The sequence below is a fragment of the Salvelinus sp. IW2-2015 genome, unplaced genomic scaffold (genome assembly GCF_002910315.2).
Source record: "Salvelinus sp. IW2-2015 unplaced genomic scaffold, ASM291031v2 Un_scaffold1713, whole genome shotgun sequence".
In the NCBI taxonomy this organism is placed as follows: Eukaryota; Metazoa; Chordata; class Actinopteri; order Salmoniformes; family Salmonidae; genus Salvelinus; species Salvelinus sp. IW2-2015.
The window spans coordinates 95109-115154 of NW_019943103.1; the positions used below are offsets into that span (position 1 = coordinate 95109).

Consider the following 20046-nt stretch of genomic DNA (forward strand, 5'->3'; position numbering starts at 1 on the left):
TATAACACCCTCTACTCAGTGGTCTGCTCTACCCTGGACTACAGGTAACAACATGGTTATAACACATAACACCCTCTACTCAGTGGTCTGCTCTACCCTGGACTACAGGTTATAACATGGTTATAACACCCTCTACTCCGTGGTCTGCTCTACCCTGGACTACAGGTAACAATGTGGTTATAACAAATCCAATCAAATCTAATGTTATTTGTCACATACACATGGTTAGCAGATGTTAATGCGAGTGTAGCGAAATGCTTGTGCTTCTAGTTCCGACAATGCAGTAATAACAACAAGTAATCTAACCTAACAATTCCACAACTACTACCTTATACACACAAGTGTAAAGGGATAAAGAATATGTACATAAAGATATATGAATGAGTGATGGTAACAGAACRGCATAGGCAAGATAACAGGTAACAGGTTAATAATACAACAGGTTTGTAACCCATTTGTCCCGTCTGTCTTCTAGGCTCTGGATGAGGAGTATCTGAAAGTAGATGCCCAGTTTGGAGGAGTCGATCAGAGGAAGATCTTCACYCTGGCTGAGAAGGTACCCGGAACCTTCTGACCTGTTCATGAACTGTCAGCACTGTCCTCTTGTAGAGAGACACGTTCTTAGATTCAGTTCAGTCATTGGTCAACTGGGAAATTACAAAAACTATTGTGATGAGTAAGTTTTGTATAATGTATGAGTTCTGAAAATCCCTCCCTATTTCGCTCTTCTCTGTCTCTCTCTCTCTCTCCCTGTCTGTCTCTCTGTCTGTCTCTCTGTCTCTCTCTCCCCCTCCAGTACCTGCCCTCTCTGGGCTATGCTAAGCGGTCCCATCTGATGAACCCCATGGTACCAGGATTGACTGGAGCGAAGATGAGTTCTTCAGAGGAGGTGAGTGGCCCTGTCACAATCCTTTAATGATTTATAATTCATCCATCCCTTCCTCTTCTTTTGGAGGTAATATATTGTTTTGACCAATCCCAAACTAACACAGCCTGTGGGTTGTATTCATTACGACAGACAGTAGCAAAGCATTTTGCAACAGAAAATGAACGATTCTTATTGGACAAGTTCAGGTAGGGCTTTCCCCGTTTGTCCGTTTTCTTCCGGTTGGTTCCTAATGAACATGGCCCTGTGTGTTTCCTGTTGACCTTTGTAGGAGTCTAAGATTGACCTCCTGGACAGGAAGGAGGATGTAAAGAAGAAGTTGAAGAAGGCTTTCTGTGAGCCGGGCAACATCGAGAACAACGGAGTCCTCTCATTTGTTAAACATGTCCTCTTCCCACTCGTAGGAGGTGAGTAATCACCCTGCTTCCTGTTCTCTCCTATCCTCTTCCTGTTCTGTCCACTTCCTGTTCTGTCCTCTCTCCTGTTCTGTCCTCTCCCCTGTTCTGACCTGTTCTGTCCTCTCTCCTGTTCTGTCCACTTCCTGTTCTGTCCTCTCGCCTGTTCTGTCCACTTCCTGTTCTGTCCTCTCGCCTGTTCTGTCCACTTCCTGTTCTGTCCTCTTCCTCCTCTCTCCTGTTCTGTCCTCTTCCTCCTCTCTCCTGTTCTGTCCTCTTCCTCCTCTCTCCTGTTCTGTCCTCTTCCTCCACAGGAGGACTGTAGAGTCAGCGTGTCTGTGTTGCGTCTCTTTCAGAGTTCTCCATCAAAAGAGACCCCAAGTTCGGAGGAGACAAAACCTACACAGACTTTGAGGAAGTGGAGAAAGAGTTTGGCGAAGAGGTACGTTGGTATGTGTTGTATGACCCACTGTTGTTGGCCCATCGTGCGTTGGTTTGACCTCTAACCTCTGCCGTCTAGCTGATCCATCCTGGTGACCTGAAGGCGGGCGTGGAGGTGGCCCTTAACAAGCTGCTCGACCCAATCAGGAAGAAGTTTGAATCTCCAGAGCTCCGTAAACTCTCCAACACGGCCTATCCAGACCCGTCAAAGAACAGTTAGTGGAACCTACTGTTACCAACTCTCACCATCATATACCTCAAGGCCTCCTCAAGCTAGACCTGTAGGGGCTGTTTCCTCCTGACCCTTGACCCTTATGTCCCCCTGTCAGAGGCAGCAGGAAGGGGAAACTCTAAAGTAGACCTAATAGGGAGACTGTTTCTTCCTGGACCCTTGACCCTGTGTGTCTCTGTTCCCCTGTCAGAGGCAGCAGGGAAGGGGAACCTAAGAGTGGCAGAGAGGATGAAAACTTGGTTCCCTCCAGACTGGGACATCAGGGTGGGCAAGGTCATCAGCGTGGGAGAAGTAACTCATTCATTTCATTCATTAGTTTATTTATCCTTATCTAAACTTGGCAAAGACCCTATTTTTTTGAGAGAAATGCTGAATTCCAAATGGTGGAAATCCCCCCCCAGCCCTTATCAAAGAAGCAAGATTGAGAGGAGCAATAACTTGCATTTAGATCTGATCTTTCAGAGAGCTCGGTGGATTTGGATCAGCAAATCATCTCCATTTTCCTTCCTTCTCTTCACTTAATTGGTCTTTCTCTCTGCATTCTGTCCTCGCCTCCCTCAGCATCCGGAGGGCTGAATTCGCCTGGACCTGGAGAAGATAGGACGTCGCAGAGGCCGGAGCAAGGACCGGTGGTGAGCGGGCCTGGTGGCCTACGTTTCCCAGGAGGCCTGCAGGACCGGCTGGTGTGTTGCTTATGCAACCTGAAGCCCCCAGAAGACTGAGGGCGGGTGGAGTCCCAAAGCTCATGCTGCTCTGCTGCCTCCATGTTGAGTCTTCTCCTCCTCCTCTCCTCTCTACCCTTCTCTCTCCTCATGCTCCTCTCTTACCCTTCTTCCTCCTCTCTCCTCTCTTACCCCTTCTCCTCCTACACTCTCTCCTTCTCTTACCCCTTCTCCTCCCCTCTTTTTACTCCTCTCTTACCCACTTCTCCCTCCTCCTCGTCCTACCGCAAGACTTTCTCCCTTCCTTCTTACCCCTTCCTCCTCCTCCTCTCTTAGTCCTACACCCTCTCCTAACCCTGCCCTGACTACCTCTACCTTTCCTCGCCTTCCTAACACAACCACATAACTCCTAACTCACCCGATTCTCTTCCGTTGACCTTCCATATCACACTACAAACATACCCCTTCTCCTCACTCTCTACTCCACTAATACCCTTCTCCTCCTACCCTCATCCGCTTACCCCCCTCTCCTCCCTCCTAACGCACATCGTCGACCTCCACTACACCTACTTTCACACCATAACTTCAACACTCTCACACACAACATTCTCACTCTCATCCCTCGCAATACACCCTCACCTTCACTCATCACACCTCTCCCTCTACCCACTCCCTCCTCCTCTCGCACTCTCTCCACTTTACCCCCTTCTCCTCCTCTCTCCCTTCTCTTACCTTAACTAAAGGCTTCCTCTAACTCTCCTCTCTACCCTCTCTCACTCGATACTAACACCTTACCGTTAAACACACCTTCACCACCCACACGCATCTCCATCACCCTCCTAACTCCTCCTCCTTACCATATCTCAACTCCTGACTCATCCTCTCTTACCCACTAATCTCCCCTCCATCTCCTCCTCTCTCATACCCCCTTAACTCCCCATCTCTTCTCTCTTACCCCTTCTCTATCTTCCTTGACCTTCCTACGTTACCCCTTCTCCATTATCTTCCATGCCTTACCCTACAACGTACCTACACTTCCCTTTGTCTTTCTCTCCTGTCACCCACCCACCTGCTTCTTCTCTCCTCTCCTTCTGATTCTATATCACTATCCCTTTCCTCTTGCCACTCTGTCACCGGACACAACCCACCCATTCCTCATCCATCACTTCCCTGACTTCTGACTCTTCTTCTCTCTGCATTGGCTGTTGTCTCAGTGAGGGGAGACCAGGAGAGTTGGAGCCTCTTGACCCCCCTGGTGAGGGCGTCCGTCACCCGGGGAAACGGGTGTTCGTTGAGGGGTACGAGACGGGCAAGCCAGACGAACAAACTAAACCCAAAGAAAAAGCTGTGGAGAAACTACAGAGTATGTTCTGAAATGGACCGCCTAGCGTCTGTTTAATCAACTGTTTCACAAAGCCTGTTTGGCTCTTACGATGATGAGAAAGAGCCTGTGAACAGCTCTTAGCAGAGATCAATAAATTAGTGACTGCGTATTCAAGCCTAGTTGGAGATGAATTGCCAAGTTCCATTTCCTGATCTGTTCCCACTTGTTTCCAACAGCCTTCACGCCTGCTATATGGGCTAGTGAACGTCCATGTTCACAGTTATTGGACTGTCTCTGTCTCTCTCTCCAGGGGACCTGAAAGGTGTCAGGATACTGAGGGTCTCCTGTCCTCTCTCTCCCAGGTGGGAACCTGAAGGTGTCAGGGATACTGGAGGGTTCTCTGTCTCTCTCTCCAGGGGACCTGAAAGGTGTCAGATAGTGAGGGTCTCTGTCTCTCTCTCCAGGTGACCTGAAGTGTCATGGATACTGAGGGTGTCTGTCTCTCTCTCCAGGTTGGACCTGAAGGTATCAGGCATACTGAGGGTTTCTGTCTCGCTCTCTCCAGGTGCGAACCTGGAAGGTGTCAGGAATGACTGGAGGGTCTCTGTTCTCTCTCCGGTGCACCTGAAGGCTGTCAGGGATACTGAGGGTCTTGTCTCTCTCTCCGGTGGACCTGAAGCGTTTCAGGGAATTACTGAGGGTGTCTGTCTCTCTCTCCAGGTGGGACCTGAAGTGTCAGGATACTGTTAGGTTTCTCTCTCTCCAGGTGGACCTGAAGGTGTCAGGATACTGAGAGGGGGTCCTGTCTCTCTCTCTCCAGGTGGACCTGAACGGTGTTCAGGATACTGAGGGTGTCTCTCTCTCTCTCTCCAGGTCGGACCTGAGGTATTCAGATTACTGAGGGTTGTACTCTCTCTCTCTCTCCAGGTGGACCTGAAGGTGTCAGCAGATACTGCAGGGTGTCTGTCTTCTCTCTCCAGTGCGACCTGAAGGTGTCAGGATACTGAGGGTGTCTGTCTCTCTCTCTCCAGGTGCGACCTGAAGCGTGGTCAGGGGCATACTGAGGTGCGTCTGCTCTCTCTCTCTCTCTCCAGGTGGACCTGAGGTGTCAGATACTGAGGGTGTCTCTCTCTCTCTCTCCATGGACCTGAAGGTGTCAGGATACTGAGCGTGTCTGTCTCTCTCTCTCCAGGTGACCCCTGAAGGTGTCAGATACTGAGGGTGTCTGTCACTCTCTCTCCAGGTGGACCTGAGTGTCAGGATTACTGAGGTTGTCTGTCTCTCTTCTCTCCAGCGGGACCTGAAGGTGTCAGGATACTGAGGGTTGTCTGTCTCTCTCTCTCCAGGTGGACCTGAAGGTGTCCAGGATACTGAGGGTGTGGTCTGTCTCTCTCTCTCTGCTCCCAGGTGGACCTGAAGGTGTCAGGAACTTGAGGGTTGTCTCTCTGCCTCTTCTCTCCAGGTGCGACCTGAAGGTGTCAGGATACTGAGGGTGTCTGTCTCTCTCTCTCCAGGTGGACCTGAAGGTGTCAGGATACTGAGGGTGTCTGTCTCTCTCTCTCCAGGTGGACCTGAAGGTATCAGGATACTGAGGGTCTCTGTCTCTCTCCAGGTGGACCTGAAGGTGTCAGGATACTGAGGGTGTCTGTCTCTCTCTCTCTAGGTGGACCTGAAGGTGTCAGGATACTGAGCATTTCTGTCTCTCTCTCTCCAGGTGGACCTGAAGGTATCAGGACAGTGTGTCGCCCAGTGGCAGGACAAACACCTGATGACGAAACTGGGACACATCACCTGTAAAACACTGAAGGGAGGCAACATCAGCTAAGAGAGACACACTCTCAATCTCTTGATGCTCTGTCTACTTGTCCATCTTACCTTCCCCAGAGAACTAAACACACATCACCACGGCAACATCTCTCTGTCTACTTGTCATCTTACCTTCCTCAGAGAACTCCGCACACATCACCACGGCAACATCGCGCTCTCTTCTTGACCAGAGAAATAATCATTCATATTAATAATACCGTGATCGATCTAACACAGCGATCTGGGTTTAAATAAACTATCGATTATCAGTGCTGTATTTTTCCCTCCTGATGTTTAAGTAATGGTACGGCTCTGTAATTCTTGAGAAGTAACGGCAATAACACCGCCGGTTGCCCTGTTTTTTGTTTTTAAACACATTGTTTCATGTGGTCTGGGGAAATCCTTTGAGGAAAATATGGAACGACGTTTTGTCGTGACCAATTAACCTAGAGACACGTTAGCTTAGCTGGTCATCAACAGTCTCTACTGTCTACCATGTGTTCAATCATCCACGCCAGTCACCTAGGGACGTATACATTAAAACATTAATCTATTTGTGTTGCTATGAGAATGATAACGGTTATATCGGCAGGTACCTGTGGAAACGCTGCCATTTACTCTCATGTCATCATCTGGAAATGAAATAAACCGGTTAAATTCAGTGGTTGTCTTCCGTCTGCAGCGTCCTCTGGTTTGACACGTCGTCTCCGGTAATGGCTAGACCGTACGAAAGATCTGCCTGTCACCGTGAGCTGTGTTTGAAATCTGATGCTGTGAACACCTTTTTTGTTTGTTGTATTGACAGTGAAGGGTTAAACCAACTGTATAAGGGAGGGTTGCTTAGTATGAATAAAGGGAGTGACCTCTTGGTCATTTACATCCTGCCTGAATGATGATAGGTATATTTAAAATAAACACAAAAAAACAGTTCTATATCATTTAAACCAGTTCTATATCATTTAAATAATTTAAACCAGTTCTATATCATTTAAACCAGTTCTATATCATTTAAATAATTTAAACCAGTTCTGTATCATTTACACCAGTTCTATATCATTTACACCAGTTCTATATAATTTAAACCAGTTCTGTATCATTTACACCAGTTCTATATAATTTAAACCAGTTCTGTATCATTTACACTAGTTCTATATCACTTAAATCATTTAAGCCAGTTCTATATCATTTTAACCAGTTCTGTATCATTTATACCAGTTGTATATAGTGTAACGACCCTGGGTTTATAAGCGCGGAAATCGACTCTGCCGCTTGAGCATGCTTTTGCGGCACAGTCGATAGCGCGCCGGACCTCGGGCTAGGAGGTCGAGGGTTCGAGACCTGCTCCCTGCCTGTTTCATTACACAATAATTTAAATCAGTTCTATATAATTTAAAACAGACTACAAGTGGTTTGGCATTTCCACACAGTCACCCAACTGCAAAAACACAAACTAATGGAATGGAATACAATTTTATAATATTTTCATAACAAAGTAAATCACTTTTTTTCTTTATTTATTTGAATCAACAAAATGTTAGCCGTTTCCATGACAATAAGACGTGTCATGTGCAGAGAGTCAAAAGAGAATAATTAGTTCCATGTTAAAACCATTTGCTGGACAAGGGGCGTTTTGTTGAGCCGATGATTACCAAGATGTCTTGTCCACTGTGGGAAGACTGAGGCAGTCTCCCAAATWGCGCCCTATGAGCCCTGGTCAAAAGTATAGCACTATATAGGGACTAGGGTTCCATTCGGGACAGATCCTTAGGCTGCTTCAAACAACGTGAAAGTAGGAATATACAGTAAATGTTTAAAATACAATTATTTTTATTTTTATGAAGAAACAAACACTTGTGAACTAAAGGCTCTATTCAGTGTCTAAAGCCGAAGCGTAACAGATTGCGTGATAAAAAATGTAAAAGGTCATTTCCGATACGGCCGATAACATGCAGCGTTTACTGTGAACRCAATCGCCRCTAATGCCGSTAACCTTACCTTGACATTTARATCCCGCTGTAACGCTGAACTTCAGAGTGGATAGAGACAGGCCTTAGTCAGCGAAAGACACACAACCCTCTCTCTTTAGTGTTACTATTGGCCATTTATCTCTGAGTAGTACTCAGTCTCATAGGGCACCCGTTACCTATATAGTGCTACATTTGACCAGATCCTTCCCATAGGCGCTCTGGTCCAAAGTAGTGCACTATGTAGGGAATARGGTGCCYTGTATCTGTAGTACTATCAGGAGACATATTTARTACAGGCTTGTGGATTTGATTGAATAAAAGTGACTCTGTAAAGTCTTATTAAAAATAGACCGTTCATATAAACAAACCATTTTCACGAAACAGTTRAACTCAAACCAAGGTTGAATATTTGGTTGGTAACGTGTCGATGTTAATGATGCTGATACAGTATTAATAAGGAACATTGTTTAAAGCAATTTAAAGACACACATTTAAAAAACAAAAACAAAAAAAACAACCATAAATACATGGTAACAGTCAGAAAACCCATACATATAGTCTTTGAATGCATGGGAATGGTGTCTAGTGTGAGTAACTATAAGGAATGTACATAGTGTGCTCTCTTCCCGGGGATTCCTCCCAGATGGAACCATTATTCTCTGGTCAATAGTASTGCACTATGCAGGCAATAGGTTGCCATTTGTAATGCTAGWATTTGAAAGCAGTTTAATTTCGTTGAATATGAGTTCCAGTGGGATTCACGTTTTCTGCGCCTTAAAACAGCTTCATTAGTTTACAAAGTGCTTTCAAAATTTGCCAGTAAGATCTAATATATAAATGGTCTTTTAAATATGCAGCATCCCTTTTTTTCTTTGAAGCACTACTCTACCTAAGCCTACGTATTCACAAAATAATTTGCAAGTTTAATTTAAAAACATTTATTTATGCAGATCAAAAAGCTAAAAAATAAAATAACACATTGATTGGTTGATTCATTGATTGCTTGATCAATAGTTAAGATCAAAAGATACATTCTGGAAATTTTAAAATCTGCCATTCCTTTTGAAAATAAGACAATTCAGTGATTGCTTGACTCAAAAAAAGGGGTATGTTAATGAAGAAAAAATTACTAGAGAAACATTTTTTTTTTAATAGAACACAAGCTTCAAACACCTTAGAAAGTCCCAATAATATTGAATGTTTTTTTTTTCTTCTTCCCTCTAGTATTTTTTTCTTCATATATTATTTGTCTTCTAGGCTTTTCTTTCTCATCTGCAGTGACTGCTACCTTTCCTAACCTCTAGATGGTGGTCTACTACAAGCATAGCGTCTTGTACTGCGTTTACAAAATCCAGCCAAAGCAGACTAAAAGACTATTCAATCTGCATCGCCGAAGTTCAGCTTTGCATCGTAATTTAAATTTAAAAGGCAAGGTTCCTAATTAGGGGAGACTGCATTCACGGTAAACGCTGCACATGTCGGCTCAATCGGAAATTACCTTTAAATTTATTTAGCAGAATCTGTAACGCTTCAGCTTTACAGACTGAATAGAGGCCTAGAGCTCAATGGTTTAGAAAAATACTCCAAAAGGAAGCTTTATTATCAAAGAAATGAGGACCAACCCCATTGTTTGCATTAAATTTAGGCTTTTGGAGAAGCCTTCACATATTTTAACTCTTGAGTTGACTTCTTAAGTGAATACTGTTTTGATTATCTCGCTCTCTCTCTCTGTCTCTCTCTGTCTCTCTCTCTCTGTCTCTCTCTGTCTCTCTCTCTGTCTCTCTGTCTCTCAGGATCTTGCAGTCCTTGCTTTGTTCCTCCGTCTTAGTCCCAATCCACAAAAGTTCAGTCCACACAAAGCAGTCTTTCTCACAAGGGCATCGGTGCTTCTACAATGTTAGACGTCTCCATTTTACCTAGAAAACAGTAGGAAGCAGTTACACTCAGAAGGTGGGAATAAGGTGCCATCTGAGACGAGGACAGAAGACTATGACAAATGTACAGTTACACTATATGATAAACAAGGAGCATTCTGTGGGCTAATTCGATTGGTTACTTTATCGTGGGTGTAACTACATTAGCATTGGTTGGGCCGTGTGCTACTAGTGAATATTACCCGGGAAACAGAATTCGACAGGGTTCTATTGTGGGTGGAATGTCATTTTCTTTCATTAGCAAGGTGAGCTCAAGTTGCAGAAAGGGGGGGGGGGGCATTTCTGCTGCTGCTGTGCAATGCTATGCAGTTGTAGGGCAACACCTGCGTGGGTGTCAATGCTACATCGCTAAGCATTCTTCAGCATCGTGGTAATGCTAGCGTCTACATTCTGTCACGTCATGATTGGGCCAAGACATGATTGTGATTGATGTTGTCCACAGAATTAAGCACATTGTGCATCTAGTCTSTAAAGAATTGATTCTTCAGTGAAATAATTCAGTGAAACATCAAATCCACGCAAGATCAATTCCATGCACTATCAACATAAAAAAATAAAATAAACAACTTGTATTTGACTTAAAATTTACATATTTGTAAGTATATGTAATAATATGTAGCAACAATCCTATTCTCTGTGTTGTGTTTGGTGTTCTTACTTGCTGTATTGTGGTCCTCTGTCAGTGCTTTCTGGCCCGCAGGTCGCACTGTCTCTGTCTCCTCGTTAGCTTCTGTTCCCCTTGGTGATGGACTGCTCCTSTCACTCTGAGAACCACCCGTCACTATAGAAAAAACAGTCTTCTCCAAGGTCGCTAACGGCAACGCTGGAAGAAYTGGTTTCTTAGCCACGGGTGGTGGAACTCTCCTCGGAATCCCAGTTCTTCCAGCGTTGCCRTTAGCGACTGCGGAAGCCATCGATTGGTCGGAAACCTTCACGAGCGCGGCGGCTAGGTTCTGTCGAAGGCTCGCCTGCGTCTCGGGGGAGGAAGAGGCGACAGGCGTTTCTATAACGACCTTCTTTGAGCTCCTGGAGAAKATGAAGCTAGCRGTGGAGGCGGKGGACTTTAGCATGTCGCCCCCTTCTGGTGACATTGGGGATAACATCTCATATTCACCACCACTGCYRCTGGGGTATGAGGTGGAGGATKGCATTCTAAAGCGCGTTAGAAGACCGTCTCTGGAAGACATGGCCGCYGTCTTCATGCGGATAGCTTCCTGCAAGCGCATCGAGGGGGCGATGATCGACGGCGATGATGACTTCAATGACAGAGGTGTGGATTTTATAGACGGAGAYCTCCGGATTGGTTTTTGGGGTGTGGTGTTCTGGGATCCAGGGGTTTGGGTTGGGATTGGACTCTGATCGTGAGCAGGTGGATTCCCCTTGTTGTAATTATTGTTGTTGTCGGAAGGCGTTTTCATCTGGTCTTCRCTGACGTTGACCGATCTGAGACGTACCGTTTGAAGCAGAGAGGGTGTGACCAGTGGAATGTTGGCGTCTTCTTTTGGAATGGGGGCACTGTTGTGCCTRGACAGAAGCTCTGTGCTCCTGGTCTCTCTGTTTACCAAGCTGAGCTGTCTCCTGACAGGTGATTGGTTCTCAAATGGGAGGGGGAGAAGGGGTGGGACATTGACGGGGGGTGGAATGAGGGCACTCACCGCAGGCTCGGAGTGCATCGGATCTTCAAATTGTACAGGGGAAGGGAGGGGGACACTGATAAGAGATGGAGGAGAGATACTTGAGGGGGGCACCAAGGCTGTTTTCATTGGTGGTGGGGGAGGAGCCTCCTGGGGTGGGGGAGGGACATCCTCTGATAGAGCCAGGACTCCATGTGACTGAGGAGAAGTTTCTGTTGGTTGAGTTATGGCTTCCTGCATTGTGATTGACTGCTTGGCAGATTGCTTGACCTCTGCCTCTTTCTTATTGGGCTGAACTGGAGAAACAACAGTTGACTCATCTGCGGGAATTGCTTGGAGCTCAGYTGATTCAGATACCTCAGAGCTGGTTTCATCAGTTGGAACAGCATTGGAGTTCAGAATCACCTTTTCAGGTCTATCCTCCTTCATCTCCATTTGAGCCGGAATRGGTGACAGATCTGCAGTTTCCCCATTCACAGTTGCCCCAGCCAAAGTTGCTCCAGTCACAGTTTCCTTAACCTCCTCCACATCCAGAGCCACAATGGACGCCTCCTGGACATCAGTGACTGTGTTACAGCTCTCCACTACATCTGGCAAGCTCTCTGTCATGAAGGGAGGGGGAGGAGGTGGAAAGTCCATCTCATCTGGCTCATCAAAGACTGAATCTGCTGGSTCCTCTGGTGGAGGTGGAGGGGGCCAGCAGAGGTCTACTATGGGATTCTCTTCCTCACACTCCTCCTCTACCTCGGGTGGGGGAGTGGACACTAAGGAGGGAGGTGTCTTTGAAGGGGGTGGAGGAGGGTGGTGGGCAGGGGGAGGGGAGGCTGGAGGAGAGACCCTGTCCACTTTGGGAGGCTCCATGACAAGGGTCTGTGTAGATGCCTCTGGTTTAGTGGTACTTTCCTCTGTAGTGTTTTCAGTAGCACTCTGACCTTCGACCTCCTTAGTTACTACTTCAACYTCCTTAGCAACTACCTCAACTTCCTTAGCAACTACCTCAACCTCAACTTTCTTAGCTACCACCACCTCTACTTCCGCCTGTAAGGAACGCTTCTCACTCTCGCTGGGTGATTCTACCTTCTCCTCTACTGTGACCTCATCAAATGGCAACGTTTGTTGAATGTCTGTTGTTACTTGAATTGAAGGTTCTTTTCTACGAGTACTTTTCTTCATGACAGGAGGKGGTTCYTTCTTTGGAATCGTCGCTAAACTAACTTGTGTCTCTAGACTCTCTTCTTGATCCTYGACCTGTGCAACGCTACTACTACTACTCTGCTCTTGGTTCTGGTTCTGGTTCTGGTTCTGGACCTCTACACTTGCTTCTGCCCTGTCTGCGATCATCGCCGGACTTCCTTTTTCTTTCGTTTGACTTTCTGTGCTCTCGACTCCCTGACTAACGCACTCGGATACCTCAGTCACCTGCTCTAGCGTAGGCTCAGTTTCTTCTTTCGAAACAATGTATTTGCGTTCTGATTTTATCAAAGTGACTTTCTCTACGGTAGCCTGCTTTTCATCTGAGCTTTGAGACTCTTTGCTAGCTTCAGTGTGAGGTTCCTGCTTTTGCTTAATGATGTCAGCTTCATCTTTCAGTTGCTGTTGCTTCTGGAGCTGTGCTAGCCTGTTGACGTTGGGGCAAGGCCCACACAGCAGTTTGAAGGTGTGTCTGTTGTGGGCCCAGGTTTCTGGGGGTGGCGGGGAAGGGGCTTTGATGTTGGGGGGTGGCGGAATGTTAAGCAGCTCTCTGATCGCCGTAGATGCAGAGCAACAGGTCGGGGTCACCGGGGTCACCGTTGGTGTCTTTTCTGTTGTCATTACAGATGGAGGTGGGGAGGCCTGCTGGGGTGTGCTAGCGATGTCTTTTGAAGCCTCTTGATTGATGTGTTCTGAGGTTGCTGAAGACAGGGAGGTGAGGGAAGAYGAGACAGAGGCTGCCGAGGAGGAAGCTCTTGAACCGGAACGTTCYGGTTTGACCGGCATCTTCTTGTGTTTACCTGGGGAGGCGGAAGGGCAGATCCCCTTGTGGGAGAGCGTCGGAGTACCACTCTGAGTTGAGTACCCACTGGAGGGGGACATGGTCTTTTCAAATGTACCTCCCTCTGAGGGAGCTTTCTGTGGGGAAGAGCTGTTGGACCCTGGCCTTTCTGGGTTTCCACTACCACCAGGGGAGGCCTCTCTGGAACTCAGAGGATTAGAGGCTGTGGAAGATCTTGTACCATTTAAAGAGTTAAACCCAGATGAGTTGGATACAGGGATAGAGCTCTTTGTGATTTCTTTGTAGAGCTCTTTAGAGATCTCGATAGTAACCAAGCTTGTGTCTTCAGCAGCCTCCACCTCCCCACCCACAGAGTCACCGAGGTCTTTAATCTCCACCAGTCGCCTCTTTATCATCTTCTCATGGTGCAGGGAGTTGGTTCTCCTGGGGGGAGCCGGGGGCAGCTTGGTCTTCATGACCGACAGACTGCGAGAGAATCTGTGAGAGTCTCCTCCAACATCGCTCATCTCCCCAGATCCAGATAGACCYAACTCAGATCCMCCCTGAGCAGTTGCAGTACCAGTAACCCTGCTGGTACTGCTGACCCAGCTAGCTGAGCTTTGTAGGCTCACCAGGTCCTGGTCCCCAGCACCAGGCTGCTGCGGCTGTCTCTCCTGCCCAACGAGGCTCACCGTCTGTGGGTTAGCAGGTCCGAAGCTCCCCTTCGTGGAGGAGATGGCGGAGGAGTTGGACTTGATCATCTCGGAAGACTGCGAGTGGCTCCAGCCGGATCCCGAAGTCACTGAGCGCGTGGTCGCCGTAGAGCCATTGTCACGGGAACTACTGTCACCATGTGAAACGCTGTCTCCGCCTTCATAGCAACCTTCACCGCCCGACCTCCTCGACGACGCAGGGCTGGCCGACAACCCGGACGCCAGGCAGCTCCTGCTGACGGTACGGACCGGTCCGTTACCGCTGTTTCCACGGGTACGGCTGGTGCTGCGGTCAATCTGTATGATGTCGACGGAGGCCGGCAGGTAGGCGTTGGGGATAATCTTAGACATGTAAGTGGCTTGGGGAGAGATGGACATCACCGGACCCTGGGAGGAGGCAAACACAAGGATCAACAGGAGTCATACTATGTAGAGAACTGTGGAGCTGTCATACTATGTGGAGAACTGTGGAGCTGTCATACTATGTGGAGAACTGTGGAGCTGTCATATTATGTAGAGAACTGTGGAGCTGTCCATAGTTGTAGAGAATGTGGAGTTTTGTTCAATTATTGTAGAGGAATTGTGGAGCTGTCATATTATTAGAAACTGTGAGCTGTCATAGTTATGTAGAGAACTGTGGAGCTGTCATCTATGTAGAACTGTGGGAGCTGTCTATATTATGTAGAGAACTGGTGGAGCTGTCATAGTATGTAGAGAATAGTGGAGCTGTCATATTAATGTGGAACTGTGGAGCTGTCATTTATTGAGAGAACTGTGGAGCTGTATATTAGTGAGATGTGGGACGTCAAATATGGAGAACTGTGGAGTGTCATATTATGTAGAGAACTGTGGAGCTGTCATATATTAGAGAACTGTGGAGCTGTCATATTATGTGGAAACTGTGGAGCTGTCATTTATGTAGAGAACTGTGGAGCTGTCATTTATGTAGAGAACTGTGGAGCTGTCATAGTTATGTGAGAACGTGGAGCTGTCATTATTAGAAACTGTGGAGTCTGTTATTATGTAGAGAACTGTGAGAGCTGTCATTATGTAGAGAACTGTGGGAGCTGTCATATATTAGAGAACTGTGGAGCTGTCATATTATGTAGTGAGAACTGTGGAGCTGTCATATTATGAGGAACTGTGGAGCTGTCATATTAGTAGGAACTGTGGAGCTGTCCATATATGTAGAGAACTGTGGAGCTGTCATATTATGTAAGAGGAACTGTGGAGCTGTCATATTATGTAGAGAACTGTGGAGCTGTCATTTATGTAAGAACTGTGGAGCTGTCATTATTAGAGAGAACTGTGGAGCTGTCATATTTATGTAGAATGTGGAAGCTGTCATATTATGTAGAGAACTGTGGAGCGTCATATATGTAGAGAATGTGGAGCTGTCATTATGTAGAGAACTGTGGAGCTGTCATAATGTGTGAGAACTGTGGAGCTGTCATATTATAATAGCTCTAAGTGTATGGATTCTTAGTCCAGTTATTCAGATAACAAGCTTGGTTTAACATCAGTGGGTAGATGATCCATGTTAATGTGACAGCAACATCCAGGGAAATGTGTAAGTGCCATTTTAGCAACATTTTATTATCGCTATAGCGTGGGAATCAGTAGTGTGGGCATACAGTAGCGTGGGCATCAAGTAGTGTGGGCTACAGTAGCGGTGGGTTACAGTAAGCGTGGGCATACGACGTAGCGTTGTGGATACATAATGTGCATAGCGTGTGGTCATACGTACGTGGTCATTACAGTGTGTGGGCATACAGTAGTGTGGGATACAGTAGCGTGGGCATACATGTAGTGTGGTCATACAGTAAGTGTGGGCATACAGTAGTGTGGGCCTAACAGTAGCGTGGTCATTACAGTAGTGTGGGCACAGTAGGTGGCATGTAGCGTGGCATACAGTAGCGTGGGCAATACAGTAGCCAGTGGGCATAGTACGTGGACAGTAGCGTGGGCTTACAGTAGCGTTGGTTCATTACAGTAGCGTGGTCATTACAGTAAGCGTGGTCATTGATAGTGCGTGGGCATACAGTAGCGTGGCATACAGTAGCGTGGGCATAACTCAGTAGGTGGGCTGACAGTAGCGTTGGGCTTACAGTGGCGTGGTCATTACAGTAGCGTGGTCATTACAGGTAGCGGCGTGGGCATACATGTAGTGTAAATATGAATTTCCCCAACAGGAAGAAACATGGTGACCAACACCGTTCACTCACAAGTGTCTCCTGGAGGAAGTTGGGGAATCCAACCGAGCAAGAGGAGGTCRTGCCCGGCACGGCCAGAGATTTGGGCCTCTGGGTGGGAGCGAGACGAGAGTTCAGTCCCCTGTGGTGGCTGAAGCCCTGGTCGTCCCTGTATACAGACTGGAGGTGGTGTCTCAACAGCTGCTCCTCTCYKGATGCCTATTTAGGTGAGATTAGTTGTAATTATAGCCATTTTTAGTGGTTTCTTGTTAACATAAACAATAACTACCTTAGTTTCAAAGAATTCTTATTGGAAATAAACAGAAGTTATGTTTTGTCGTGAACGTAGCAGTCTGTAATTAAAAGCATAGCACTATAACCAAAATAATCCTTATTGGAAATAAACAGAAGTTATGTTTGTCATGAACGTAGCAGTCTGTAATTAGAAGTATGACACTGTAACTAAAAGCACTAAATAAATGTGTCTTGATCAGCTGAGGTTGTAAAGCTAAAAAAAAACAGTTCTGAGATATGTACCTTAGCTCCATCGTGGTTGGCTAGAGGGGTCTCTCCATCGACGATGACCACACCTGGTTGGCCGGCACTACCTTGTCCTCCAGAGCCGTTAGGGAGCTTGGAAAGAACTTGGTACGCAGACCCACTTTGCAGGGCTAGAAGGAGAATGGTGGAAAACATCGTATCACCTATTTCGATTTATGACCAAAAGATAGTACCATTGATTTTACTTCTTAAATGACAAGGTGGCTAAGGCTATTCATTCAGTATAGATCCACACTTTATTTAGTGAACCACTAACCCACATAACCCCTAAAACGTTGTTGGTTGCGGTGACTTCGTAAAGTGAAGCTCAGTGCAAAGCTGTCCGCTACATACGTACCCAGCTCTCTCTGGACCTGCTGGGGTATGCCCATGACAGTAGTCCTCCTGCTCCTGTTCTTCCCCTTCTCTGGTCTTTTCACTGGGTTTAGAGGCTTGAACGTGGAGCCTGAGAGTAGAGGAGGGAGAAGGATGAAGGATAAGACAAGGGATTTATGAGTTAAAGATGTGTTGCGGGGTTTAAATGCACTTTAAAAGTTKGATTTGATTCGAAGGGATTCAAGGAGAGAGGAAGGGAATATGAAAGGAGAGATGAAGAGTGAGGAGAGTTAGTATCTCTGTCATTACATACAATATTGAGAATCACAGTCAGATTCAATGGTGAACGATTGGAATAGTATTTGGAGAAGATTTTCAAAGAGAAGGACAGAAATGTGTTGGATTAAGGGTTGTGACGGTCATGGAATTTTGGATGAAGGACATTGGCCAACCAAATGACCGCGGCCTCCGTAATAAGCGTTCGAATAGCAAAAWCACAACAAAGAAGACATATTTTCTTCTCTCCTAACCCTGTGCCGCCATATGCTTCTGCTGACGGGACGGTCAGGCATTTGTTTAGGAGCGACAAAGTTTCATCCCGTTATTTAAGAGGCTGCGTTACCACAGAAACGGACTCAACCGCACAAATGYCTGACCGTCCCGTCTCCAGTCAACTGTTTGGGGAAAAAAACATTTATTTTAATTTTCACGGCGTTCTTCGTTCGTAACCGTCGGTTACGCGGTTATATGGTAATTTTGCCAGGCCTAGTTGGAATGGTTTAGGCTTCAGGAACTCAAGAGGGTCTGGTTGTAAATTACAATGAGATTCAATGAGAGGGAATCAGTGAGTATTATGGGATTCAGAGCAGAGAATGGCATGCTTTGCCCCCAAGCAGGACCATACCAGGCAGCGGCAGAGCCCTATTTGGATGGTAGAGACATTAGAGAAGATCGTTTTTTTGTTCGTGTGTGGTGTGGAGAATCTGGATAGGGTATCTACTGTCTCTACTGTGTATATACGTCTCTACTGGGTCTCTACTGGGTATCTACTGTATCTACTGGTATTTACTACTGGGTATCTACTGGGTATCTACTGATCTACTTGGTTTATACTGTCCTCTACTGGGGTATCTACTGGGTATCTACGGTCTCTACTGGGTCTCTATACTTGGGTATCTACTGTCTCTACTGGGTATCTACTGTCTCTACTGGGTCTCTACTGCCTCTCTACTGGGTACTACTGGGTATTATGTGTTCTACTGTCTCTACTGGTACCTACGTAGGGCCTACTGTCGCTCCGTCCTGGCGCTACTGCTCTACTGGGTACTCTACGTCTTCTACTGGGTCGTCTACTTGGGTATCGGATACTGTCTCTACTGTGGGTATCTCTGTCTCACTGGGTATTCTAGCTGTCTCTACTGGGTCACGTCTTATGGGATCTATGTCGTCTGTATCGGGGACGGTGCCTCTACTGGTCTGCTACACTCGTCGCGGCCTATCAGCTAGTCACTGTCCTCTACTGGTGAACTCTCCGATCTACCCACGTCGCGTCATATACTGCAGTCTCTACTGGTGCTCTATTGGGTTAGCTCCCTGGTTCGCTCTACTCACTCGGTCTTGGGTAATCTACTACTGGTATTACACACTGTCTCTGACTGGGTATGCTCCAGTACGTCGCCGTCTCTGCTACCTCGTCGCCGACAGCGCTCCCGTCGCTAAAATCTACTGTCTCTACCCAAAATAACGTGCCTGGTATCTACTGGTCGCCGTCTTGTAACGTCGGTCAGAACTACTTCCGGGTCTCTTAAACTCATTCGCTCCTCTTAAACCCTGGCGGTATCTACATGTATATCCTAACTGTCTCTCGTAAAACTAACCACTCCCGTCGAGCCCTGCTCTCTCCTGTCTCTAACTCCGTCGAGATCCGTGGGATCTCGCTCTACTGCTACTCAGGGTATAGCGCCAGTAGATGACACTAGCTTAAGATTGGGATTCCTACCAGTATATTAAGGGTTAATATACATACAATAAGTTCCTCTAACTTCTCGTACTGGTGATCTAAATACTGTCCTCAAACTACCCTACACGCTACTCTCTGTAAGAACGCGATGCGGCTATGTAAGACGCCCCCTCTACTGTTCTATCACTCGCGAGTCGTTTCGAGCACAGTAGAGCCCGCTAGTTCAACAAGCCCAGATTCTACTATCCCTCTCTAACTGATTACTTACCTCAGGCGTGTATTGACAGTACACTCGTTCTCTGTATCGTACTACACTCTTACACAAAACTACAACCTTTCTACATCTACATTAAAACTTGAAACTGATTACCTCTCTCTTCTACTCCTATCGACTAACTGCTCCCTAATCGTCAATCTCTCTACCTTCTAATCTAACCAACTAAATGCTCACTACTCCCTGTCTCTTCTACTCTAACTAAAAGAAACCTCCCTCTATCTGCTAAAACTGGGTACCATCTATCTTGTGTCCCCTCTACTTGGGCTCCGCTCTACAAACCTGGGATAATCTCTGTATCCCTACGCCTATCTTCGTACCTCACTCGTACTACTTTACTATAAACTAATTACTCTCACCCACCGTAAGCTTAGTACACCCTCTACTGACTATGATACCTTTCCTATACCTCTGTTCGGGCTCTGTCTCTCCTACCCCTCCCCGGGGCTAGCCCAGGTCTGTTCTAATTTACCTCTGAAATCGGGGTACTAACTTGTGTGATCTGATACTGTCTCTACTACTAAACTTACTGGGCTCGAGCGCCCTTTCCTCCTACTCAGTGTCCCTCTCTATCCCTCTTAAACTCTCTTGCCCTACTCTGTCTATTCTTCTCCCCGCTACAAAGTCTCTTCTCTTCCTCTCCTCTATCTTCTGTCCTCCATCTCTCTCTAATTCCTCCTCCTCAGAGTGTTATAATAAAGAGGATGCGCCTCACTCCTCTAGTAAAAATAGAACTGGTCGACCATGGGTGTAAGTCTAACACTACTTTAATTAATCT

At 46.6% G+C, this 20046-nt stretch overlaps 2 protein-coding genes across 2 annotated transcripts in view; one reads left to right on the forward strand and one right to left on the reverse strand.

Moving 5' to 3' along the window:
• Positions 1-81: 81 nt before the first annotated feature.
• yars1 (tyrosyl-tRNA synthetase 1) lies at positions 82-6407 on the forward strand (the record flags this gene model as incomplete). Its single annotated transcript, XM_070439508.1, is given in 12 exon segments — positions 82-165; positions 476-556; positions 797-889; positions 1158-1293; positions 1638-1723; positions 1802-1937; positions 2145-2245; positions 2516-2618; positions 2621-2720; positions 3831-3939; positions 3941-3979; positions 5655-6407. Coding segments are annotated over 12 exon segments (1179 nt in total), but the record flags the coding sequence as incomplete, so codon positions are not given.
• An 836-nt stretch (positions 6408-7243) lies between these two features.
• LOC112071766 (NHS-like protein 3) overlaps positions 7244-20046 on the reverse strand; it is a 25012-nt gene continuing 12209 nt past the window's right edge. The window contains 5 exon segments of the mRNA XM_070439509.1: positions 7244-9629; positions 10306-14353; positions 16192-16377; positions 16696-16829; positions 17057-17164. Coding sequence (XP_070295610.1) covers positions 9583-9629; positions 10306-14353; positions 16192-16377; positions 16696-16829; positions 17057-17164 — 4523 coding nt within the window. The 3' untranslated portion in view covers positions 7244-9582.